Genomic DNA, 19,721 nt, shown 5'->3' with positions numbered 1-19,721 from the left:
TACCTAATAACCAACAGTAGCCACATAACCAGTAACCTTGTTAAAATAAAGGGTGCTTAATTTCTCACACTTATCCTATCACACACCCACGTGCATGATCAGATAATATATTCATGCACATGCTGATATTTGTGTTCTTATGTTTACATTTGTTCCCCATGTACACTATATGCACCAGCGTGCATGCACAGAGAATACAGCTAAATCTAAAAGTGAATGCAAATGTGCAGAACTGTGCTCAGGTTTTGGATGGATGTTTCACATTCTGTATGTGGCAGGGCAGCTGGGAGTCAGAGAATGGACCCCCCACCCCTCTCTCTCTCTCTGTCTCTCCTCTTAACTCCACCCCCGCCTCCACCCCACCCTGGATGACTCCCTCCCCCAGACCATCTTCATCAGACACCAGCAGCTGGCAGCCTGCCCCATTTAACTCCCTCCAGCACTTACTGGGCCTGGCTAATCACTAGTACTCAGCACCATCCATGGCCACCACACCTGCCCCCTAACTGGTGGGACAGTCTCATCTGGGACCTTATGATGGGGAATTTCTAGGGGGTGTCGTCTTACTTCCCAAAACAGCTGAAGGAGCAGTGAAAAGAGAGAAGGACATCACGGCAACAGTGATTGGAGTTCAAAATCACTGATCAGGTTGATGTTGAGCAAAAGCTTGCCAAAACGTTTGCACATGCAGGAAATGCTTCTTAGCACCACTGAATGCAACTATAGTAATGCATGTTATCCAAAACCCTCCTGTGTACACACTAGACTCCCAGCACTAATAGCAACTAAACTTTATAACATTATGTCTAAAAGTAGTACCTGAGTTTTAGATGAGGTTATAATGAAGCTGCCATAGTTTTTGTAATCTGATGCTTTTGTTTTTAAAAATAAAGAAGCATTGTATAGGTGACAATGCAGAGCGGAAAGCTGTGTGTAGTTTGTGCTGAGATAAGCCCTCTTCATTAGTAACGACCAGATGGTAGGTTGATCATGCACATTGCTTTGCTCCTGTGGTATCTGTTTTCCTCATTAGAAACCACATTCACACACAGAGACTGCAATGATTTATTCAGCGTCAATCTTGAGAAAGAGAGATGATCTGTGGATGTTATACAACAAATAAGGGTTCACACTTAAGGCACTGGAATAGCATAATAACATCTATAGCTGCAGCTTTAATCAAGTCCTTTTTGTACAAACAGGAAAGTGAAACCGAAGTGTTGCTCATTTGCATCACCCCAATTCCCAGCTGATACTTGTTTTGTATTTTAAAGTGAACACAAGACATCTACTATTCATCTGCTGAGGGGAGAATCAGCCGAAAAACCCTCTGTTGTTTCTCTCATCAGTCCTCAAACACAAATGAGCAGTCAGAGGGTGACATACTCTGGACTCTGACACACAAACACAATCATTCTTTCCCATCCACGCTAAAATGTGATTTGCCAGTAGCCATGTAGTGCTGCTGGTGGGGGCCATTTATGAGGCAGATCATATGGTAGAGCTGCATGTCAGCTCTGAGTTCAGAGCAGACTATAAACTATGAAGATCCATCTCCCTTGACACGCGCTGACATGGAAAACTATATTTAGCTGTTGGCGTCCATGCGTAAAGTGACGCCGGCGCAGACGCACGCGCAATGCTTGTGGACTGAACACTGATGGGCACAAGCCGAGGAAAACTGTGCCACAGTGCGTAGTCTGGAAGGCCTAATGTTTAAGTTTTAATGAAAACATTTTTGAAGAGACAGATTCTCCTCACAATGTGTCATGGCGACTTCCCGAGACGTCATTCATTCTGATCTAGTAGGACTTTGGCTGGCTTTGAGTAAGGTGATTAATATAGATTCTGTTAGAGGTTGATTGGGAAGTAAAATCAAAGAAATGTTTCTACAAGCATTGTCGCGTCAGTTAATTCAAAATATAACATTCTAATAATGTCAGCCTAGATGCAGCCCTGTACTGTGCGCAGGGTATTATATGGTAAGTAAAGGATCATTACAGACTCATTGCTGAGATGCAGTCTCTACAGGAGGAGTAATGACATTTGTCGCTGTGATTAGGCTCACTGTGTAACTCACCCTACGTCCCGGGGTTTGCTGAGGGTGTAGGCCTACTGCACTTAATGAATAATGAAAAAATGACGTAAACAATGCGGTCCTCTTTGCAGCTCGGGCTCGAGGAAAGAGGCTGGCGCACCGAGGCGTGATGCGGCCGTGACGTAGATTCTGTCGCGGATCTTTAATCCTCTGCCGCAGCAGCACAGCCGGTAACCAGGGGAGGGGGTAGCACGGTAGGACAGGAATGGTCCACGCAGGCTCGGTTAGGCTACTCAAAGGCCGAAATAGCTCGGTCTTTAGATAGATGATAATATCACCGAGTAAAACAGAGATTACGACTAGAACGAGCCGACTATTTGCACAGGCCAGACCCCCTCCTCTCCGTGTCTGCCTCTAGCCTAGCCTATTCACAGAGAGTTTCCTATAAAATAGACCTCATTTAGTAATTAGGTTGAAACTATATTTTCAAACGCATATATTTGCTTCATTTAAAGACAATTTCGGTAGCTATCTTCCAGCCGGCTGACGGATAGCCTACAACGCCTCGTCCTACCGGTTTCCTGCGGCCGGTTGCGCCCCGGTTCGCCCTTCAGGAGCGTCCCCGCTGTTCCTGTCAGCTGCTGCGCATCAGCAGAACATGCAGGATGAGCTTGTCGGGGTGACAACCACGCAGTTACCCCTGTCAGCTGAGGAAAAGGACAGCAACAGCGGAACGGTCAGCCAATCCGGGAAGCAACCGAACCAACCCGACAACAACGAAGGCAAGCAGAGCGCATTCACGCCGGATTATAACCATTTAAACCAGAACATAGCTTTTCCAGATTTCGATCGAGATAATTTTTTCCCGACGCAGTCTATCTGTGACCTTCAGCACAGCCGAAAAATACATCAGCAGTTAAGTCAGCACACTGACTTTAGCCCCACAGAGTCGCCCCCACCCCAGAGACATTTCAGTCACCTGCCGCAGAGGCAGCCCTTGTCTGAGCCCGAGCACTGCGCTGCTGCCTCCTGCGGCTCTCCAGTGGAAGAGGCTGAAGCCGATGCTGCGTCGCCATCGCCCACTTCCGTAAATTCAAACAAGATCCAGATGGACTCCCCCATCGCCCACCATATAAATGGCAATGGCAGCAGCAGCACCGGCAACATGTTGTCCGGAGGTCTCGGCGCCGCTTTCCCGAACCTCCCCACCCAGGAGATGCAGAGCGCCAGCGTAGGCTCGTCTTCACCTTCCCTCACCGGGTTCGGCACCCCGTGGTCCGTCCAGACTAGCTCCTCACCCCCTCCCGCACCCAACTCCATCAACCCCATCCACGCGAACGCCATTAACCAGATGCCCAACACGGACTCTGACAACAGCTTCTACCCAGGTATCCCCTCCTCCATCAACCCGGCCTTCTTCCCGAGTTTTTCGCCGGTGTCAGCTAATCCGTGCGCCGGGATTAATGTGCAGGGCTTCAGCGGTCCTTTCTCGCCCCAAATGAACGTCCCCCAGCAGGCGCAGAGTCGCAGGTCCCCGGTCAGTCCCCAGATGCATCCCCAGCAGGGCGCCTTCCTGCAGCAGAGGAACAACTACAACCAACATCAGGTGAGCTGCAAAGAGCATTAATCACACGAAGGTGACCCATGAGCTCTATCTTATTTATCTCTCTGTTAGTTTGTATTTCCACCTTTAATGACCAAACATAGTCCCCAGAACCCCCAAAGCTCCAATCTTTAAAGCCTATTTAAATCACGATGTTAGGTTCCCATCATTTTAAGTTAAGACCACTACTAGGATGTCCTCAGGTTAGGGGCATCTTGTGATGCTGCAGAGATAAAGCACAGTCTTAATAGTTCTGTCTGTGTGTATTATGCAGCCACAGTCTTTGAAGGACAAATAGTTTTTTTTGTACTACATAATGCATTTGTCATGTCCTCGGCAAAGGCTGAAGTCACTGCTCATGAGGCAACGGAAGGGAGGGGTGAACACGGGAACAAGGGAGCATCACTGAATCTAGCTGTTGTTCTCTCCTGGAAGCTGGCAGTGAGATGCAGTCACATGGCACTGGACCATCCCTGTCTTGTGGTTCAGTCAGTGGAAGTATAAAGGCTTGCAGAGTTCGGTGTCCTAAATGGATATGGGTGAAATGCAGACAGCTTCCTTGGTTTTGTATGTGTGTGTGTGTGTGTTGGCAGACAGATAGAGGAACCCAGGAAAGACCAGCAGTCACAATAATAGAGGCTTACATGAAGGTTCAGCTGCCGTAGTGTTGGGGCCTATGGTTAGCAGCCTTTGGCTTCAGGTTTCTCATGTGATCTGCACATTGGGTGTGAGCAAGTGCGTGACTGGGTGTGCTTAACGCGCGTCTGTGGTGCTGCTGTTTGGCTGACCTTTAACCCCTTGCTTTGATTATGAGTCCCATATAAATACACTGTATTTCCATTAAACCCCCAAAGACAAACAACCCTGTTGGCCCTGCTGTCATACACACATCCAAAGGATTTACACATTAAAAGGAGACGCATTTAATGAAATACTACTTTTTTTATTTATTGTTTTTTTGTTTGTTAAAATAATTTTTTCTTCCCAATGGCTCTTTTATACAAGAGACAGATACATAATTCCTGTCCATCATGTTTCTAAAGAAACCTCTCCAGGAGTTCCCATTTTCTTTAACAGCACTTTCATTTTCCTGGTGGTGTTTTTTTTAGATAATAAAAACAATTCTTCAGGCACACCACTATCTGACATTCCATAGCTGTGTGCAGATTATACAAAGAGAAAAGGGGATTGTCCTCTGTGTAAGATTTTCACGGGAAAGCACGCAAGATTAGCATGGTGCGATTGTATGTACGATGTGATTAAGAGTGGACACACGGTCCAGGTAGAGAGAGAGTGTGTGTGTAACTTACACTGGTGGTGTAGCAGCGCACGGGATACTTAGTATTAGTCTTAAAGCCTTAAATCTTCTTATCTGCCCACCCGTTACAGGAGCAGATAAAGCTAGGCTGTGGCTGACAGGGAGAAAAGCAAGGATAGAAAGACAAGAGAGGATGAAATGGAAATAATATTTAGATGCAAAAATTTACTTTCCACATTCTCTGGCCCCCTTGATGCGTTTGCAGCCCATGGTGAAGCCATCTCCGTGGAGCGGTCACCAGGGGAATGGCTGGGGCTCCGGGGGGATGTCCTGGGGCCGGGACCACCGCAGAGGGAGTGGCATGGGCTTACCTGGCTCGGTAAGCCAGGCCTCGCCCATGAAGAAGCCCTTCTCGAGCAATGTCATCGCTCCTCCCAAGTTCCCACGCTCTGGAGGATCACTGGGGCCTAAGTCCTGGATAGAGGAGAACATGTTTCGCACAGACAGCAACAGCAACACTTTGTTGCCCCTGCAGGTAAATGTTTTGGGTTGTTACTGCTGTTGTAGGATAATCAGTCTGGTATATGTTTGTGTGTGTGTGGGTGGTTTTTGTTTTTGTGTTATTGTGTGAGAATCAGCAGCTTTAAATGTGGGACTAGTAACAGAGGCATACACAATCATTTGAATAAGAGATTAGACAAAGGGAGCGATGAAGAGCTGTGTGTGTGTGTGTGTGTGTGAGAGAGAGAGAGTTTGAGTTGAGATCCCTTGATTAAATAGAAATTGTCATTCTTTTTCTTTATTTTTATCAATAGAGAGGCTGAAAGCAAATGATTCTTTAGACATACACAACAGTGTGCTGCAGTTGTAAATTACCATAAAAGGGCCTGCATGGTTAGCATTTGAATCAGATGGGAGGAGTTTGAACTGATTTGCTCTGCAGATTTTACTAAAGGTGTAACAAAGCGGGGGCTGGGTGGAATCCATTACAGGAAACTAACATCTTGTAGGTGAGATCTATTTCAGGTGCGAATACTGTTAAAGCTCTTTCTGTGCACATCTAAGGGAACCAGAAATGAGAAGTATTCCATGATACATGTACCAAGTTGTGTGTTTTCTTTGAAAATTGTTAGTGCCTCTTACTTTTCTCTGCCAAGTCAAGGTCATGTTTTGATCATATTTTCCTTTGTTTTCTACTACACGGCCATCAGCAAAATCGCCTTTTTCTAAATTAGATTCATGAATTTTCTGGGACAAAAGCAATACTGACGCTCTGCTTTTTCTTTAGTGATTTCACTTACATCTCCAGTTTGTGTCTCTTTGTGTGTTTTTTGGACTTGGTATTTGTATATTTAAGCGATATTTTGAATGCAGTAAACCAGAAGTTAGCTAAAAAAACACACACTAGTAAACGATGCTTGAGATGCAAACAGATTTGTGCTGAACCTAATGCATTTCATATTCAAAGGTTTAGAATTTTACACAATATTATGCAAGATATACACTTATCAACTATACATAAATTATTATATACTAGTGTCAAATAGACACAAGTAGTAATTAGGTATGAAAAAATATCGCTTATAGTCATCTAACTGGATTGTCTTTCACTGTTTATGTTTAATTTATCTATAGTTTATGGTTTCTATACTAATGTGTACAGTGTTGGTAGTTAGATTAAAATTGAGTTTGAATTCACATGTAAAAACGTTCAGTCAGTCACAGGCTGGTGAGGCTGCATAAAGGCTTTCGCTGTTGTCACGTAAGAAAAACTGCACTGATTGTCTCTTGCTGCACTGTGCACGGTGTGTTACTGAGAAAACTGACTGTACAACAGAGTACAGTTTATAATTCAGTGTTTTTTCTTAATAAAAACACACTTGGTGAATAAGTTACTGCCATAGTGTCTTAAATTAAATACATACATTCATTCTAAGAATAATGGCATGTTTTAATGACCTCCAACAGAAAATATATTCATTACTGTGACTCATTCAGACTAAAATAATGATATCACCTAAATAATGGTGTCGCCAAATTGTATTACTGTTGCTATGAGCTCAAATTATTAGTGATATCACTGCCAAGAAGTACAGCGCTTCCTATTCCAGGAAACAGGCCTGACTCCATGGATTGTTAATTTCCATAAACAGTCTCGGACCCAGAATTTTTCAGATTCCAAGTCTTTTCCTTCCTTCCTTTCTGTTTAATGTTTGGCAGTCAGTGACACATATCTGCTGTTTCATGTGTTAGACATCACACAGAGGTAGGCTGAGGAAGACAGGAGAGAGTCACTGACTATTATGTCTGTAGTCTATCTTGACATTTCTTAAAACTGTACAGCAATACAGCTAACACTATACATTCTTAAAGTAAAAGACAATTTGCACCTAACACAGTGACTCCCACAGCCATACGTTTTGTGTGTTCCAATTTCCTCCCGATCCATGAAGGCAGACAAAGTAAAGCCTTTTTGTGGACACTTAACGTGGATGCTTAACTCCACCAATTTTACACATCAAGGTCTGTTAGCAGGTGTTGGGGAGTGCTACTGCGATGATGCAGATGATGTTTAAAGCCTTGTGGGGTTTTTTTAGCAGCGCAAAGTTGAAGTTAAATTGCCTCAAGTGATCGCTCACTGGACCTCTGTAGACCACTCCTCATCCCTGCTTGAGGCTAGCAGCTTGATGCTACGTTAGCCGCTAATAGCACAACACACAAATCTGTGCAGTCAATAAAACAGTTAATCTAGTCACGGTTCATTGTGTTGGTAATATAGGTGGCAGGTTTTGACAAGGAAGAGGAATGTATGGAATAAAAAAGACAATATCTCTCCTGCAAAGATTGTCTTTTTCTTTTTTTTTCAAACTGTCCATCGTGAGTCTGACATTGTTGTAGGAGTGCAATGCTAAATTGGTGGCGTACTAATTTGAGTCCTTTTGGAAACCATGGCCTGTTGTGAAAATGACTCAAAACTCAAAACTGACCAAATGTATCAGTGGACAAATCAGCACTATTCTTTTAAGGGGTCAGTTCAGCCAAATTCCCACAAATATATCTGTCTTCAGTGGTATCAAGCTATACAGATAGTTTTGGATTTATTTGTGAGATGTCTAATTTGAGTTTTCTGCTGTTAACCTATCATGATGTTGATATTTAAAAAAAAAAAAAAGAAACAATGTCCCCATTATTCCACACACAGACCTCTCTGTTAAGAGAGTTAACACAGAGGTCTGTGGAACTGCTTGGTTAGTGGCAAATGAGAAAATAAATCTTTTTGTATTTTAGTTGAATTCACCATTTAAAGATGACAATTCTTTATTCCTGATTAGCAGTGCATGTGAAGCCAATTTCCGTGTCTGGCAACCTTTTTTGGTTTAACTAATGACCCCTTTATCAACATCTTTTAAACAGGTAATGCAGTGATGAAGTAGATGTAAAGTTACTGTAGTAACTGGATTATATTCCTTGCCTAGGAAACTGTCCATTAAAATACATTTTAGCTGTAATGCAATGCATTGCCATTTAATACAACTCTTCATTCTCCATTTTATGGATTACTGTCTGTATTGCACAAAACAAATAAATGGGAAAGCAAGGCAAAAGCATATTAAGCAAACTGCAGTCTAAAAAGTATAAAGAATTGACCTTTCCTCTATGTTGGGTAAGGTGGTATGGTAGGTATGATAAAACCAGAATATTACCATATGAGTCACTCATAGTTTCTGCTATTTCAACCTCCATCTCAGCTCTCTGGACAAATGCTACTCCTGGTTTTGGTTTCTATTCTCTCTCCGTCTGTCATTGGGAACGAGGCCAGAGATCCTGGGGAATCCGTCCTATAGACCGCTCACAAATATACCTTCAGACCCCTGAAGTGAATAAATACGGAAAGAATGTTAATCCAAGTGTGAGCTACTCACTCTCTTAAATCTCTTACATGTTAAGCCAAATACCCAATCTTCAGAGGCTTTATTGTTTATAAGCTAAATCACAGAAGTGTGTTAGAAACGTGAGGAATTAGACACGCAATCTTGACGTGTGTTTGTTTTGTCATCTCAGATTGGATGATATAAAACCTCACACCTGTGTTTCTCAGGACCGCTCCAGAATGTATGACAGTCTGAACATGCACTCCCTGGAGAGCTCTCTGATTGACATCATGCGAGCTGAGCAGGATCCGATGAAAGGTAAGATTGCCTTTCCCTTTCTATCTATGTTTGGGGGGTCAAAGGGAGGCGATCGTGTTCGGTGAGGCGGCCTGACATCGCGCAGGGTTACTCGGTGCAGGGAAGTGACAGGCGCTTTGCTCCCAGAGCTGTGTTGTTTTTCCACACACCAGCTTATTTTCTCCCCGCTGAGAGCTTAATACTTCTGCCACCAGCTGCACATTTACATGACCTTCCAGCTCTGATCCTGTTGCTACTTAACCTGGACAGCAGGAGAGAGTGGAGGAAGAGTGGAGGGGAGAGAAACTGTTCTTTGCTATGAATATCTCTAATTGCTAACAGATATTGCCTGACAGAGCAGCCATGCGCAAATCACACAGGACTTGGCTTTTTTTTTTTAACTAGCAGATGTATAAATAGTCCTGGATTTCTTTTGAATTATTCCTCATGGTTTGGCAGAAGCAAGCAGAGAATGTACTGTAGTGTGACACTGTCCTGGCCTCCTGGGCTCAGCTGCTGGACATCAGAGGAGCAGTGTCAAATAACTGCACCGTCCTAACCCTCCTCTCCCAGGGACGGCTGCTTGTATCTCATTTACAGCCTCACAGGCCGGCTATACTTAAAGTGTGACACAGAAACAACAACACTGGTAAAACCAAACCATGCAGTTGTTATTTGTTGGCAGATGTGAAATGGTTGTCTGCAGTCTCCATTAAGACTAAGGCTTGAATCAGGACTCAACCTGTGCCCTGCTTTCTTGGGCGAGTTTCTTGTTTTTCATGCCATAGCAGATGGAGAGGACATGGGCCAGTGTGCACAGCAAAGAGAGGGGGATCTAGACTAATTTTAGATGTGATCACACTTTCACACGCTGTGTATGACAGCCAAGAGAGGAGACGAGAGGGAAGGAGGGCTTGCAAGGGTGGGCTCTGCCATTTATAGCATTGCCAAGGCTAACAAAATATTGTACAGTATTCTGACTAGCAGGCCCAAAATACAGGACCTCATAAACTTAAAGGAGTAGTGTTATAGTGCTGATGATTCAAATAAAGTTTTTGTCTTTGGCTTTAAATAGAAATAAAACAGCCAATGAAGCTTGCAACTTTTTGAAAATCCAGCTGTAATAATATACACTTGTATCATCTATAAATTACTTACAAGTGCTATTTAACATTTAAACCTACGATGTAGAATTTGAACATTTCTGACTTTTGTGGCCACACTGTGGAATCATTTAATAAGACACCGGCAGACAGCAATACCATGCCCTGATAGTGAGAATTAATAGCTCAATAGCAACACACAATCTATACACTGTCTATTTCCCTTGAATTGTTTATTTTTTCCACAAATAACATTTTATCTATAATGTAAATGATGCCTTAATCACATTTTAAAAATTTAAACAAAGGGGCCTTAACATTTGTATATAAACAAAAAAAGTGTGCTTGTCTGTTGGCAATACATACAGATGTGTTAAAAGAGACTAAAGTTGACTCTGAATTTACTATCTATATGACTGAAAATAGGGATGCAACTAATGATTATTTCCATTGTTTATTAATATGCTAATTCTTGTCTTGATTCATCTTATGGTCTAAAAAGAAAAATGTACATCATAATTCCCCAGAGTCAAATTTGACATTTTTAAATTGCTTGCTTTGTTTTCAATTATCTAAGATATTGCAGATTATTTTTCAGTTCAACTAATTGATTAATCAAATTGTTTCAGCCCTACTTGAAATAAAAATGTAAATAGATAATCGCAGGTTGATGTGATATTTCATTGAACCTGAAAAAACCTAATGTCATAAACATGATTCTTTTAGTCATGCAGCTCCTGCTTCAGTCAGATCACAGTTTAAGATCACAGCACATTACAGATGGTGAAGTCACAACCTTTCCACTTTTTAGAGCTGAGAAGGAAATAATCCGTTTCTTACAGTATTACTGCTACTAAAAACAAAGTGTTTCATTCTGCTAAGTTCCCTCTGTTTTCTCGTAATGTCGACTCAGGCTATATTTGGGGATAAGGAGAGCTTTGTTTCTTTTGCTCACTCTGTCTGTACTGACCTGTTGTAACACATTACAGGCAGGCGCTGTAGTTATATGTGTGTGTGTGTTCTTGCTCCCATGTACACACCGTGGCCTCACCCTGTCCTCTCCATCTGCTCTGTGTCTCATCCCTATTTGTGTGTGTGTGTGTGTGTGTGTGTGTGTGTGTGTGTGTGTGTGTGTGTTTCTCATGTCAGGCCGTGTGGGATGCCCTAACCCCGGGGCTGACAGCCTACTCATGCTCAATGGTAATTATCTCTTAGCACCATCTCCCTCAGTTTCAAATGTTTAGCATTTCCATCCAGTTGTTTTTATGTGTGAATTTTACATGAATGTGCATAGAGACACAGTTCTCACAGTAACAATGAAAGCATCATGGGAACTGTGTTTCCAGACATTTACACTGTTACTCTTTAGCCTCATTAGACCCACTCACCAGGCTCACACTGGCACAATAGGCATGTGGTAGGGCTGTTGTATGGGAAAGAATATCTACCAGTATTTGTTAGATAGTTTTCTTTCTTTTTTTCTTTTTTTTAAACAAATCTATACAGTATATTTGAATAAAGTGCAATTTGTCATTAAAATGTCTATGTTGTGCAACTCTGGGCTCTATAAAGATCATTATATTTTATGTTTTATAATGTTATCATCAGTGTAGCATTTTCAAAACTTCCAATTGCCACTGGTGACTATTTGCTCATTTAAATAGGTTTTCTTAATTCAAGCACAAGCTCTACCATACTGATGTTTTTTGATGGCACCCACATGATAAGGAGTGTTTCCATTGTTATACTAAGTCATCTGAATACTATGAAGGCACCACAAACATGACTTTGGTACCCTTCTTAAAAATGCAAATTTTCAGTGCCACTTAAAATAATTGTAGCCCTGCAGACTCTTTTTCTACCTCACATGGTGGACACCCATCATGCTGGTGTCAAAAGTAAAAATCTTGTTTTATAACAGTCTCAATAGGACCCAAATCTGGGTCAGACAGCATTTGCAAATAATTGCGTGCATGCTTTTTATTGTTTTTGGGGCTTGCTGTTTCCTCCTGAGACACAGCAATCAGCAATTCATTTCTGTGCTGTGTTGGCGGCGGCAGTTTTGGCTCATGTTGCTGTGATGAGCCTTGTTGTTCCTGACAGAGGACATCCAGGGCTTTTCAGTGATGTAACATATATGTGAAGTTTCCAAAGGGTTTCTATTACATCTGGCGCTCTTTATGGGGAAAAGAAAGTTAAGTTGCAGTTGAGGGAGTTATGTTTTAAGTTGAGTTTTGAGAGCAGTGAAATTATTTTGATCACCCGAGAAATGCAGAGGAAATCTGTAGAGGCAGCGGGCATTTCTATATATTTATTTGATGTGTTTTACCAGCATTGTAGTAAATTAAACATAAACGTGCAACTTCAGATGCTTACTCTTTGTCTCGATATCTTGTTCTAGTTCTCAGGAGGATGTAAACCATTTAGTGGACTTTTTGTGATTGGCAGCTTATTTGATTAAATTGATATATGGTTGGATAAAGAGAGATCATGAGATAGCTGCAGATTTAAGTCCATAGAGGTTACATGTACTTTTTGGGAATGTCCGCACAGCTGAAACTTGCCCTCTGTACTCTTCTACATGCAGCCAGGAGCTATGGGAGACGTCGAGGTAAATTCAGTTTTCTACAACATGTCTTTTTCCTTGTGGCTTATTCTCTTGTGGCATGCTTTATTGCTTGAATGGACTACAAACTAAGACCTTAATCCTGGAGTCAGACTTCAAATTGTCTAGTTTAGTAGCACATTGATTGTTTTTTATAGTGTTGTTGTACATTCATGTTTTTGCCCAATATATTATTGTTGGCTATCAAAAAATATAACAAAAATTATTTGTTTTAGTATTCAGAAATGCATGATGTCAAGGGTTCATGTTTGGTCATGTTTATCTGAAGCACTATGGCAGTTGTGCCACTGCTCTATGGGAGTCTTCAATATTAAATAAATGAAAAGACATTATGAAATAATTATTGAATATTTATTAAATTTTTATTGGATATCCTTTTATTTAATTATAGATATTATTATTTCAAAATATCCTTTGTCAGAAGTTTGATTTTATTTCATAATGTGTCTTTTCCACCCCCTCACCTTTCACATGCCCCCAGCCTCTCATAAGCTAGCTTGAGCTAGAGCAGAAATGATGCTTATGTTATTTTAAATCAACCTACTAGAGGCTACTGCTGTAAATAAACACACTTCACAGACAGAGTATCTAAACCTCTAAAAAGTTTTAAGCCTTAGCTTAACATGGCTGCAAATGCTACAGTAGTCTACCTAAGGTAGCTGGCTAACTAGCTAAGCCAGCTTGTAGGGTTAGATTGTTATTTAGTATCAAAGTGAGAAGATAGTGTTAGCAGTGTTAGCTAGTTTACATATTTTACCAGATTAGACAATGTTCACAGTTCTCTGCTTAAGACCGAGTATTTTTAAAGCATCCGTAAAAGTAATGTTTTTTTGAATTAGCTAAATATTCTTTTTTTTTTACTGTGTGTTAGGTGTAGCCTATAGCAGATTTTAGAAGATCCTGTTACCTTCCATTTTAGTGAAAAGGAAGTGACGTACGGGGACCCTACTCTCTTTCCATTGTCTCATATACGTGGGGTCCTTTTAATTAGATAAAAAATGACTTTTGAAAAAGATAATTTTGAACATAGATATATAATATAAAATCATTTCTAATATGAAATTATATGAACACCTTATTTTGAGAATAATAATTATATTATAATTAAAAATATATAAATTTCTAAATTATTATTTAATTTATTTATGTGATAGAATTTATTAACATGACCATTTATTTTATGATTACTTATTTATCTGTTTAATATTGAACACTTTGGGGCTCCATACTGCTCAGCGATGTGATTAACTGCTTTGTTGCACACAGCCTGCCTTCCCACACCTGCTTTATCTGCCACACTGCTCATGGCTCCTCAGTTTAGACTGGTGCTTTGTGTCGCAACCACTCAGTGTAACAGAAACATTATTTTATAGACTGCCTCTCCTCTAGGGTTGTCCTTGTCATAGCAGAGATTTAAAAAAATCCATAAAGGAGCAGCAGATTTTACTGGGTTTATGGCTACATGTTTGTGATTTGTTTTTCTGCTTGACATTTGCTGTAGCCTTAACTGCCTTTTTCCTCCACCAGGCCGCTCTTCCCTTTTCCCTATTGATGACAATCTCCTTGATGACGGCCACGGCAACCATGGTGTCCCAGGAGTCCTTGGCTCCCCCAACTGTTACCCCCACCAAAACGGGGAACGCATTGAGCGCTTCTCACGTAAGGTGTTTGTGGGAGGTTTGCCCCCTGACATAGATGAAGGTGAGGACAACTATAACACAGTTTTTCAGGATTGCATTATACTGCTTGCCTTTGCTTCCTCTACTCTATCAGCAGTCTTTCAGCTGTCTGTTATTTTTCCACTTTCCCTCAGATGAAATAACCTCAAGCTTCCGCCGCTTTGGTCACTTGGTGGTGGACTGGCCACACAAAGCAGAGAGCAAATCCTACTTTCCACCTAAAGGTATTGACAAAAGCAGCGAGCATCTATATTAAACATACTTTAATGGATACTTAACTTTTTTACATTGAGCTTGAAGCTATGATGCCAAAAAATAAGTCATCGTTTAAATACTGGTGTTGGTCAGTATCCAAAAGATGTCTTATTGATTAGCATATTTGTTAAACGGGCTTTATGTGTTTTTAATGCACACACTGAACCTGTGGATATGTGTGTGTGTGTGTTTTCTAGGATACGCATTCCTGCTTTTCCAGGAGGAAAGCTCGGTGCAGGCTCTAATTGAAGCCTGCATGGAGGAGGATGGGAAGCTCTACTTGTGTGTCTCCAGCCCCACCATCAAGGACAAACCTGTGTGTTAAACAGCACCAGCTCACACAGAAAGTTCAGTTCTGTCATTTAATATTTTGCTGAATAAAGAGAGAGTGGATTTAAAATTGGATTTGACTTTCTTTTAGGTACAAATTCGACCTTGGAACCTGAGCGACAGTGATTTTGTGATGGACGGATCTCAGCCCCTTGATCCCCGCAAGACCATCTTTGTGGGAGGCGTCCCTCGTCCCCTGAGAGCAAGTAAGTACTTTGTTTTTCCTCGAGCAATTTCATATTAGTTTTCTATTCAGGAAGAACTTCAGGCAGGAGTGTGGTGTGAGATACAATCCAAGATACAATTCCATCTACAAAAAGAGTTTAACAGCTTCTCCCCCTCTCTTGTGTTCTTCCTCACATCTTCCCACATCTTTTCTTAATCCTTTCACTCATCTGAATTTTTATCTACCTTTCTTTTCACCCTCTGACTAGTTGAGCTGGCCATGATTATGGATCGCCTCTATGGCGGAGTCTGCTATGCGGGAATTGACACCGATCCTGAGCTCAAGTACCCTAAGGGGGCGGGGCGAGTGGCCTTCTCCAATCAGCAAAGTTACATCGCTGCCATCAGCGCAAGATTCGTCCAGCTGCAGCATGGAGACATTGACAAACGGGTACAGCCTCGCTTTCATTAACAATTCCCTGTTTTGTGTGTAGTGGACATCATTAGGATTCACACAATTTGTGAAGTGTGTGTGTCTGTGTGTCTGTGTGTGCACCATCAGTATCACCACAGACAAGCAGCAGCTTGTTGCTATGGTGAGCGAAAGCTTATTAGGTCTGATTGAATTAGTTTCCTTCCCCATCTCTACTGCTATAAGACTCTGTCTTTAATAAACATACACACTATAAATTTTACTGTATGCATTTATGCACTTTCTGTGTCTTCTCTGAAATGTGTGTATGCAGGTGGAGGTAAAGCCCTACGTCCTGGATGATCAGCTATGTGATGAGTGTCAGGGTGCACGCTGTGGAGGGAAATTTGCTCCCTTTTTCTGTGCTAATGTCACCTGTCTGCAGTACTACTGCGAATTCTGCTGGGCCAACATTCACTCCCGCGCTGGACGAGAGTTTCACAAGCCCCTGGTCAAAGAAGGAGCCGACCGCCCGCGCCAGATTCACTTCCGCTGGAACTAGAGATGCGACCACAGCCATGGTGACACAGTCAGAGGGAAGGGAAATTAAACACTGGCTAACAGGAAAAAGAGCATCGCTCTGCCTCTCCTGCTCTCCTAAGCTATCAGTATAATCGAGTACGTAAAACTATACAGTATATACTATATATATATCTATATATCTTTTGTAGCAGCCAAACACCACAAGCCTCAGTTTTTCACCAAAACCCCCCTCACATCTCAGGCTCTGATAACTCTACAACTCTTTTGTGGTACTTTCATCTTTTCTAAGAGGAGATTTAAAAAGAGATTGATTTTTGTAGGTTTTTTTATTATTATTATTTTTGTATGTGAGATTTAAAGTAGATATGGGAATGTTTTTGCATGGGGGCAGCTTGTCTGTCTGTTTGTCTGCTGCTAACCACCCTACAGTGTGTGTAGTGCACACGTGTTTCTGGGAAAACCTTGATTCTCTAATGTTGACGCCTGCTCCAGATCATTAACCAAAGGTAGCAAAAAGATAGAAATTGACACATTTTTCTGCCACAAAACAAACAGTTGTTTTTTAAGGTTCCCATGGGCTCTTTCTTCTTTTTAGAGGGTTTATTAAAGAAATTATGATAGGGTTATTTCTGCGCTCATACTGACCCATAAAGTGATACCTCAAAATACTTAATCTGGTTTCTGCTAACTGTATTCAACATTTATACTTAGCTATTTTAGAAGCTTTGCTGCTATATATATATACATATATATGAATAAATGTGTGGGTATTATATTTAATGCCATTTATAAACCAGAATCATGTAAAATGAAATACAGTATGCACTCAACCACTTATGGCCCCCATAGCCATGGAAAGTGCATGTTATTACAATAGGTTTAGTTACACAAATAGCATGCAGGGTAGATGTGAGAGAGAAAAACACTGAGGAAAAAAAACAAAAAACAAACCACTGAAATCATAATTAAAGACAACACATTAAAGTCCATAGTGACTAGCATGACCATCTATTATAGATGCTTAAGAGGGAAAAATATCAGACACATAAGAATGAATAATTAAAAAAAAAATTCAGCTTGCATGCAATGATGTCTATATGTTGTTTGATCCGTTTACATACTTAACAATACAAAAAGTGATATTGGTTCTACTGTAGACTTAGTGGACGCCATCATTTTGTGACACGATGGCTTGTATGGCAAAAAAAAAAAAAACCCTGTTGAGAAGCAGAGTGGTGTTCAGTGGTTTGTGTTTGTGTCGTCCATGTGCTGTGTGACTGTTTTTAGTGTAGACTGAGGCTCTAGTTTAGTTATGTAGACGTAAAACATCAAATTGACTCTGCCTTCACCCTTCCTATCCCACATCTTTGTGTAGTTCCAAAGGTTAATCTGATATAGCACCGCCTCCCAGACCAAATGCAAACAAAAGACTTGATCAGCGTGGAAGTTCGTGTTCAAGCATCCTTTTGAACATGTTCTCTTCGCTAAACTTGCCTAGTGACTAGTTGAAAGAGTCAGGCTGTGTGGCTGCAGCTGTGTGAATCCAGGGGAACTCTGGCTCGGTTACTGAAAGATAAACTATCTCCACATCCTCTCGGCCTTGGCCTTTGGCGTGCTAAAGATGAAACTTTCTTCTCTTTGTTTGTATTGTTTGTCTGTTTGATTTCCACAGTGACCCTTGAATTACTCAAAAAACTAAAAACATTTAGGGACAATCTTTCTGTGAGGATGGTGGCCAAGCCATCCGTTTGGTACTGTGCAAGTGTGTCGCTCTCGTGTCGTTGTTGTTTTTTTGTGTTCCATGCCCTGGTGTGTGCTCCTCGGTATCGTCAAGTGTGTACTGTTACAAAACCTTAATGAAACTGAGACTCTAAGTTTATTTACTTACAGTTGATTCATATAAATTAATTTGTTTGTGTCAACTACTTACCCATCTCTGGCCGTTCAATATGTTTTTATATATATATATATATTATGCACTACTTTTCTATATCTCCCCACTCATTTTATTTGTTATCCCCCTCATTAAGTGATTTCAGTGCAGATGTGGATTCTCTGAAACCTCCACCTATTTATAATTCTACAGATGATTTATTAAATTTTATTTTTTCATGATTACTTATTTAAGATGTAGCGTGAAGCAGTGGTCTTAAGTTATCTATATTCTGTATGAGTAGAGCAGGAAATCCAGTATGTTTTAATATATTCTAATGTAGTCTGGATGTTGCGAGGACGGGGAGTCGTAACATGATGGAGATGAAAATTAAAGAAAGAGCTCTCGTCGTCCCCCCCCTCCCCCATGGCTTTAGTTCTCATGATGCGAACATGTTTGAATATCGTCACCTGTAACACTTGACTCGTGTTGTTTTTGTGAGGTTCTATTTCCTATGTTGAACGCTGTTACTTTGTTCTGTATGTGTCTTTGTTTTTGTAAAAATCATATTTATTTCACTATTTTTGTAGACAAAAAAAAAACTAATTGATTTGATTGTATTTTTCTATTTGAATAGGACTATAATACAATTAATTTCCCCCCAAATGCTAATTATGTCCAAACGTTCTGTTCAAGACAAAGAATCATGTCATTAGTAACAACATCAAAGTTTTTGATATACAGTTGATTCTTATTTTAATACACATTAATACACATTTCATTTGAAGGAAGGAAACCTGAAGGTTTTATTTTATTCTTGGATGACACTTGAGATTCTCCCCTGTTGCATCGAGGCCACAGCTGCCTGTCCTCGTAGATGCTCTGAAACTTGAATATAACACATTTTGAAAGGCTGACTAACCTCGAATCTGTGTTGTGATGTGCAATACTGTTTCTAATGTTTGTATAAAGTAAGAACTACAGTGTAAACCTTTTTAATGCAGATTTATTTTTTTCATTGCATATTTTGCAAATTTCTGATCCACAGTGTCATTTTTTACTGTCAGAAAAATAAACCCCGTTTTTTCATTGCAACTATTTTTAAATCCAGATATCTTTGTACTGATGTAAATGATTGTAGTTATTTTGGATAGTGTTTTGCTAACAAACGGAGAGACTTTTTCATGCATATTTCTATTTCATTTCATCTTGTTTTATCCCACGTTTTATTTAGTTTAATAGTAGCAGAATTCTTGGAATAATTTTTCATATTTAAAGGTCACTGGTATTATTTTGTATTTTTATGTGGAAATACACTATAAATAAATTGAAAATGCTAATTGCTAATATATTCTTTTGAGTTTAATTATTTTTAAAGCTAAATATTTGTAATTTTACTGTTAAAGTGACTAATTTCTAAATCAAGAGTTTGTGTATAGATTCACAAAAGTGGTTTATGAGCGGTTTGGATTGTAATTATTACTGAATGGTTCTTTGATATGCAAAAATTAATATCATGTTTATTTTTATTTTTGTTGGTTTTGTATTTAAATGGGGTGTTGATTACAATCTGTTTTTTTCCCTTTCACTTCCTGAATAAAGACCCATTCTGTTTGGACACAACATGGCTGCTGCTGCATGTGTTTTAAATAAAACACAAAACTAAG

General features: G+C 40.5%; 2 protein-coding genes across 4 annotated transcripts in view; one reads left to right on the top strand and one right to left on the bottom strand.

Annotated features, from left to right (window-relative positions):
• Positions 1-19,721, bottom strand: part of LOC123971410 (cytoplasmic FMR1-interacting protein 1 homolog) — a 1,205,200-nt gene that overhangs the window by 591,759 nt on the left and 593,720 nt on the right. The gene's annotated exons all lie outside the window — the stretch shown is intronic.
• Positions 2,279-19,677, top strand: cpeb2 (cytoplasmic polyadenylation element binding protein 2). Of its 3 annotated transcripts, XM_046050235.1 has the most exons (11): positions 2,279-3,644; positions 5,165-5,434; positions 8,999-9,089; positions 11,321-11,371; positions 12,759-12,782; positions 14,325-14,498; positions 14,611-14,700; positions 14,929-15,047; positions 15,153-15,267; positions 15,496-15,677; positions 15,973-19,677. In XM_046050235.1, exons 1-11 carry the CDS (start codon positions 2,697-2,699, stop codon positions 16,198-16,200), a joined length of 2,292 nt encoding a protein of 763 aa, XP_045906191.1. In that variant the 5' UTR covers positions 2,279-2,696; the 3' UTR covers positions 16,201-19,677. The 3 variants fall into 3 exon arrangements, with proteins under 3 accessions (XP_045906191.1, XP_045906192.1, XP_045906193.1); XM_046050236.1 differs by lacking the exon at positions 12,759-12,782; XM_046050237.1 differs by lacking the exons at positions 11,321-11,371; positions 12,759-12,782.

The sequence above is a fragment of the Micropterus dolomieu genome, linkage group LG05 (assembly GCF_021292245.1).
Source record: "Micropterus dolomieu isolate WLL.071019.BEF.003 ecotype Adirondacks linkage group LG05, ASM2129224v1, whole genome shotgun sequence".
Lineage (NCBI taxonomy): Eukaryota > Metazoa > Chordata > Actinopteri > Centrarchiformes > Centrarchidae > Micropterus > Micropterus dolomieu.
Note: the sequence above shows the minus strand (reverse complement) of the source record. Positions and strands in the feature narration are given on the sequence as shown.

Coding starts and splice junctions, on each gene's coding strand:
- cpeb2 (XM_046050235.1), top strand. CDS start 2,697: ATGCAGGATGAGCTTGTCGGGGTGACAACCACGCAGTTACCCCTGTCA. Junction 15,268..15,495: donor CCCTCGTCCCCTGAGAGCAA/GTAAGTACTTTG, acceptor CCCTCTGACTAG/TTGAGCTGGCCATGATTATG. Junction 15,678..15,972: donor ATGGAGACATTGACAAACGG/GTACAGCCTCGC, acceptor GTGTGTATGCAG/GTGGAGGTAAAGCCCTACGT.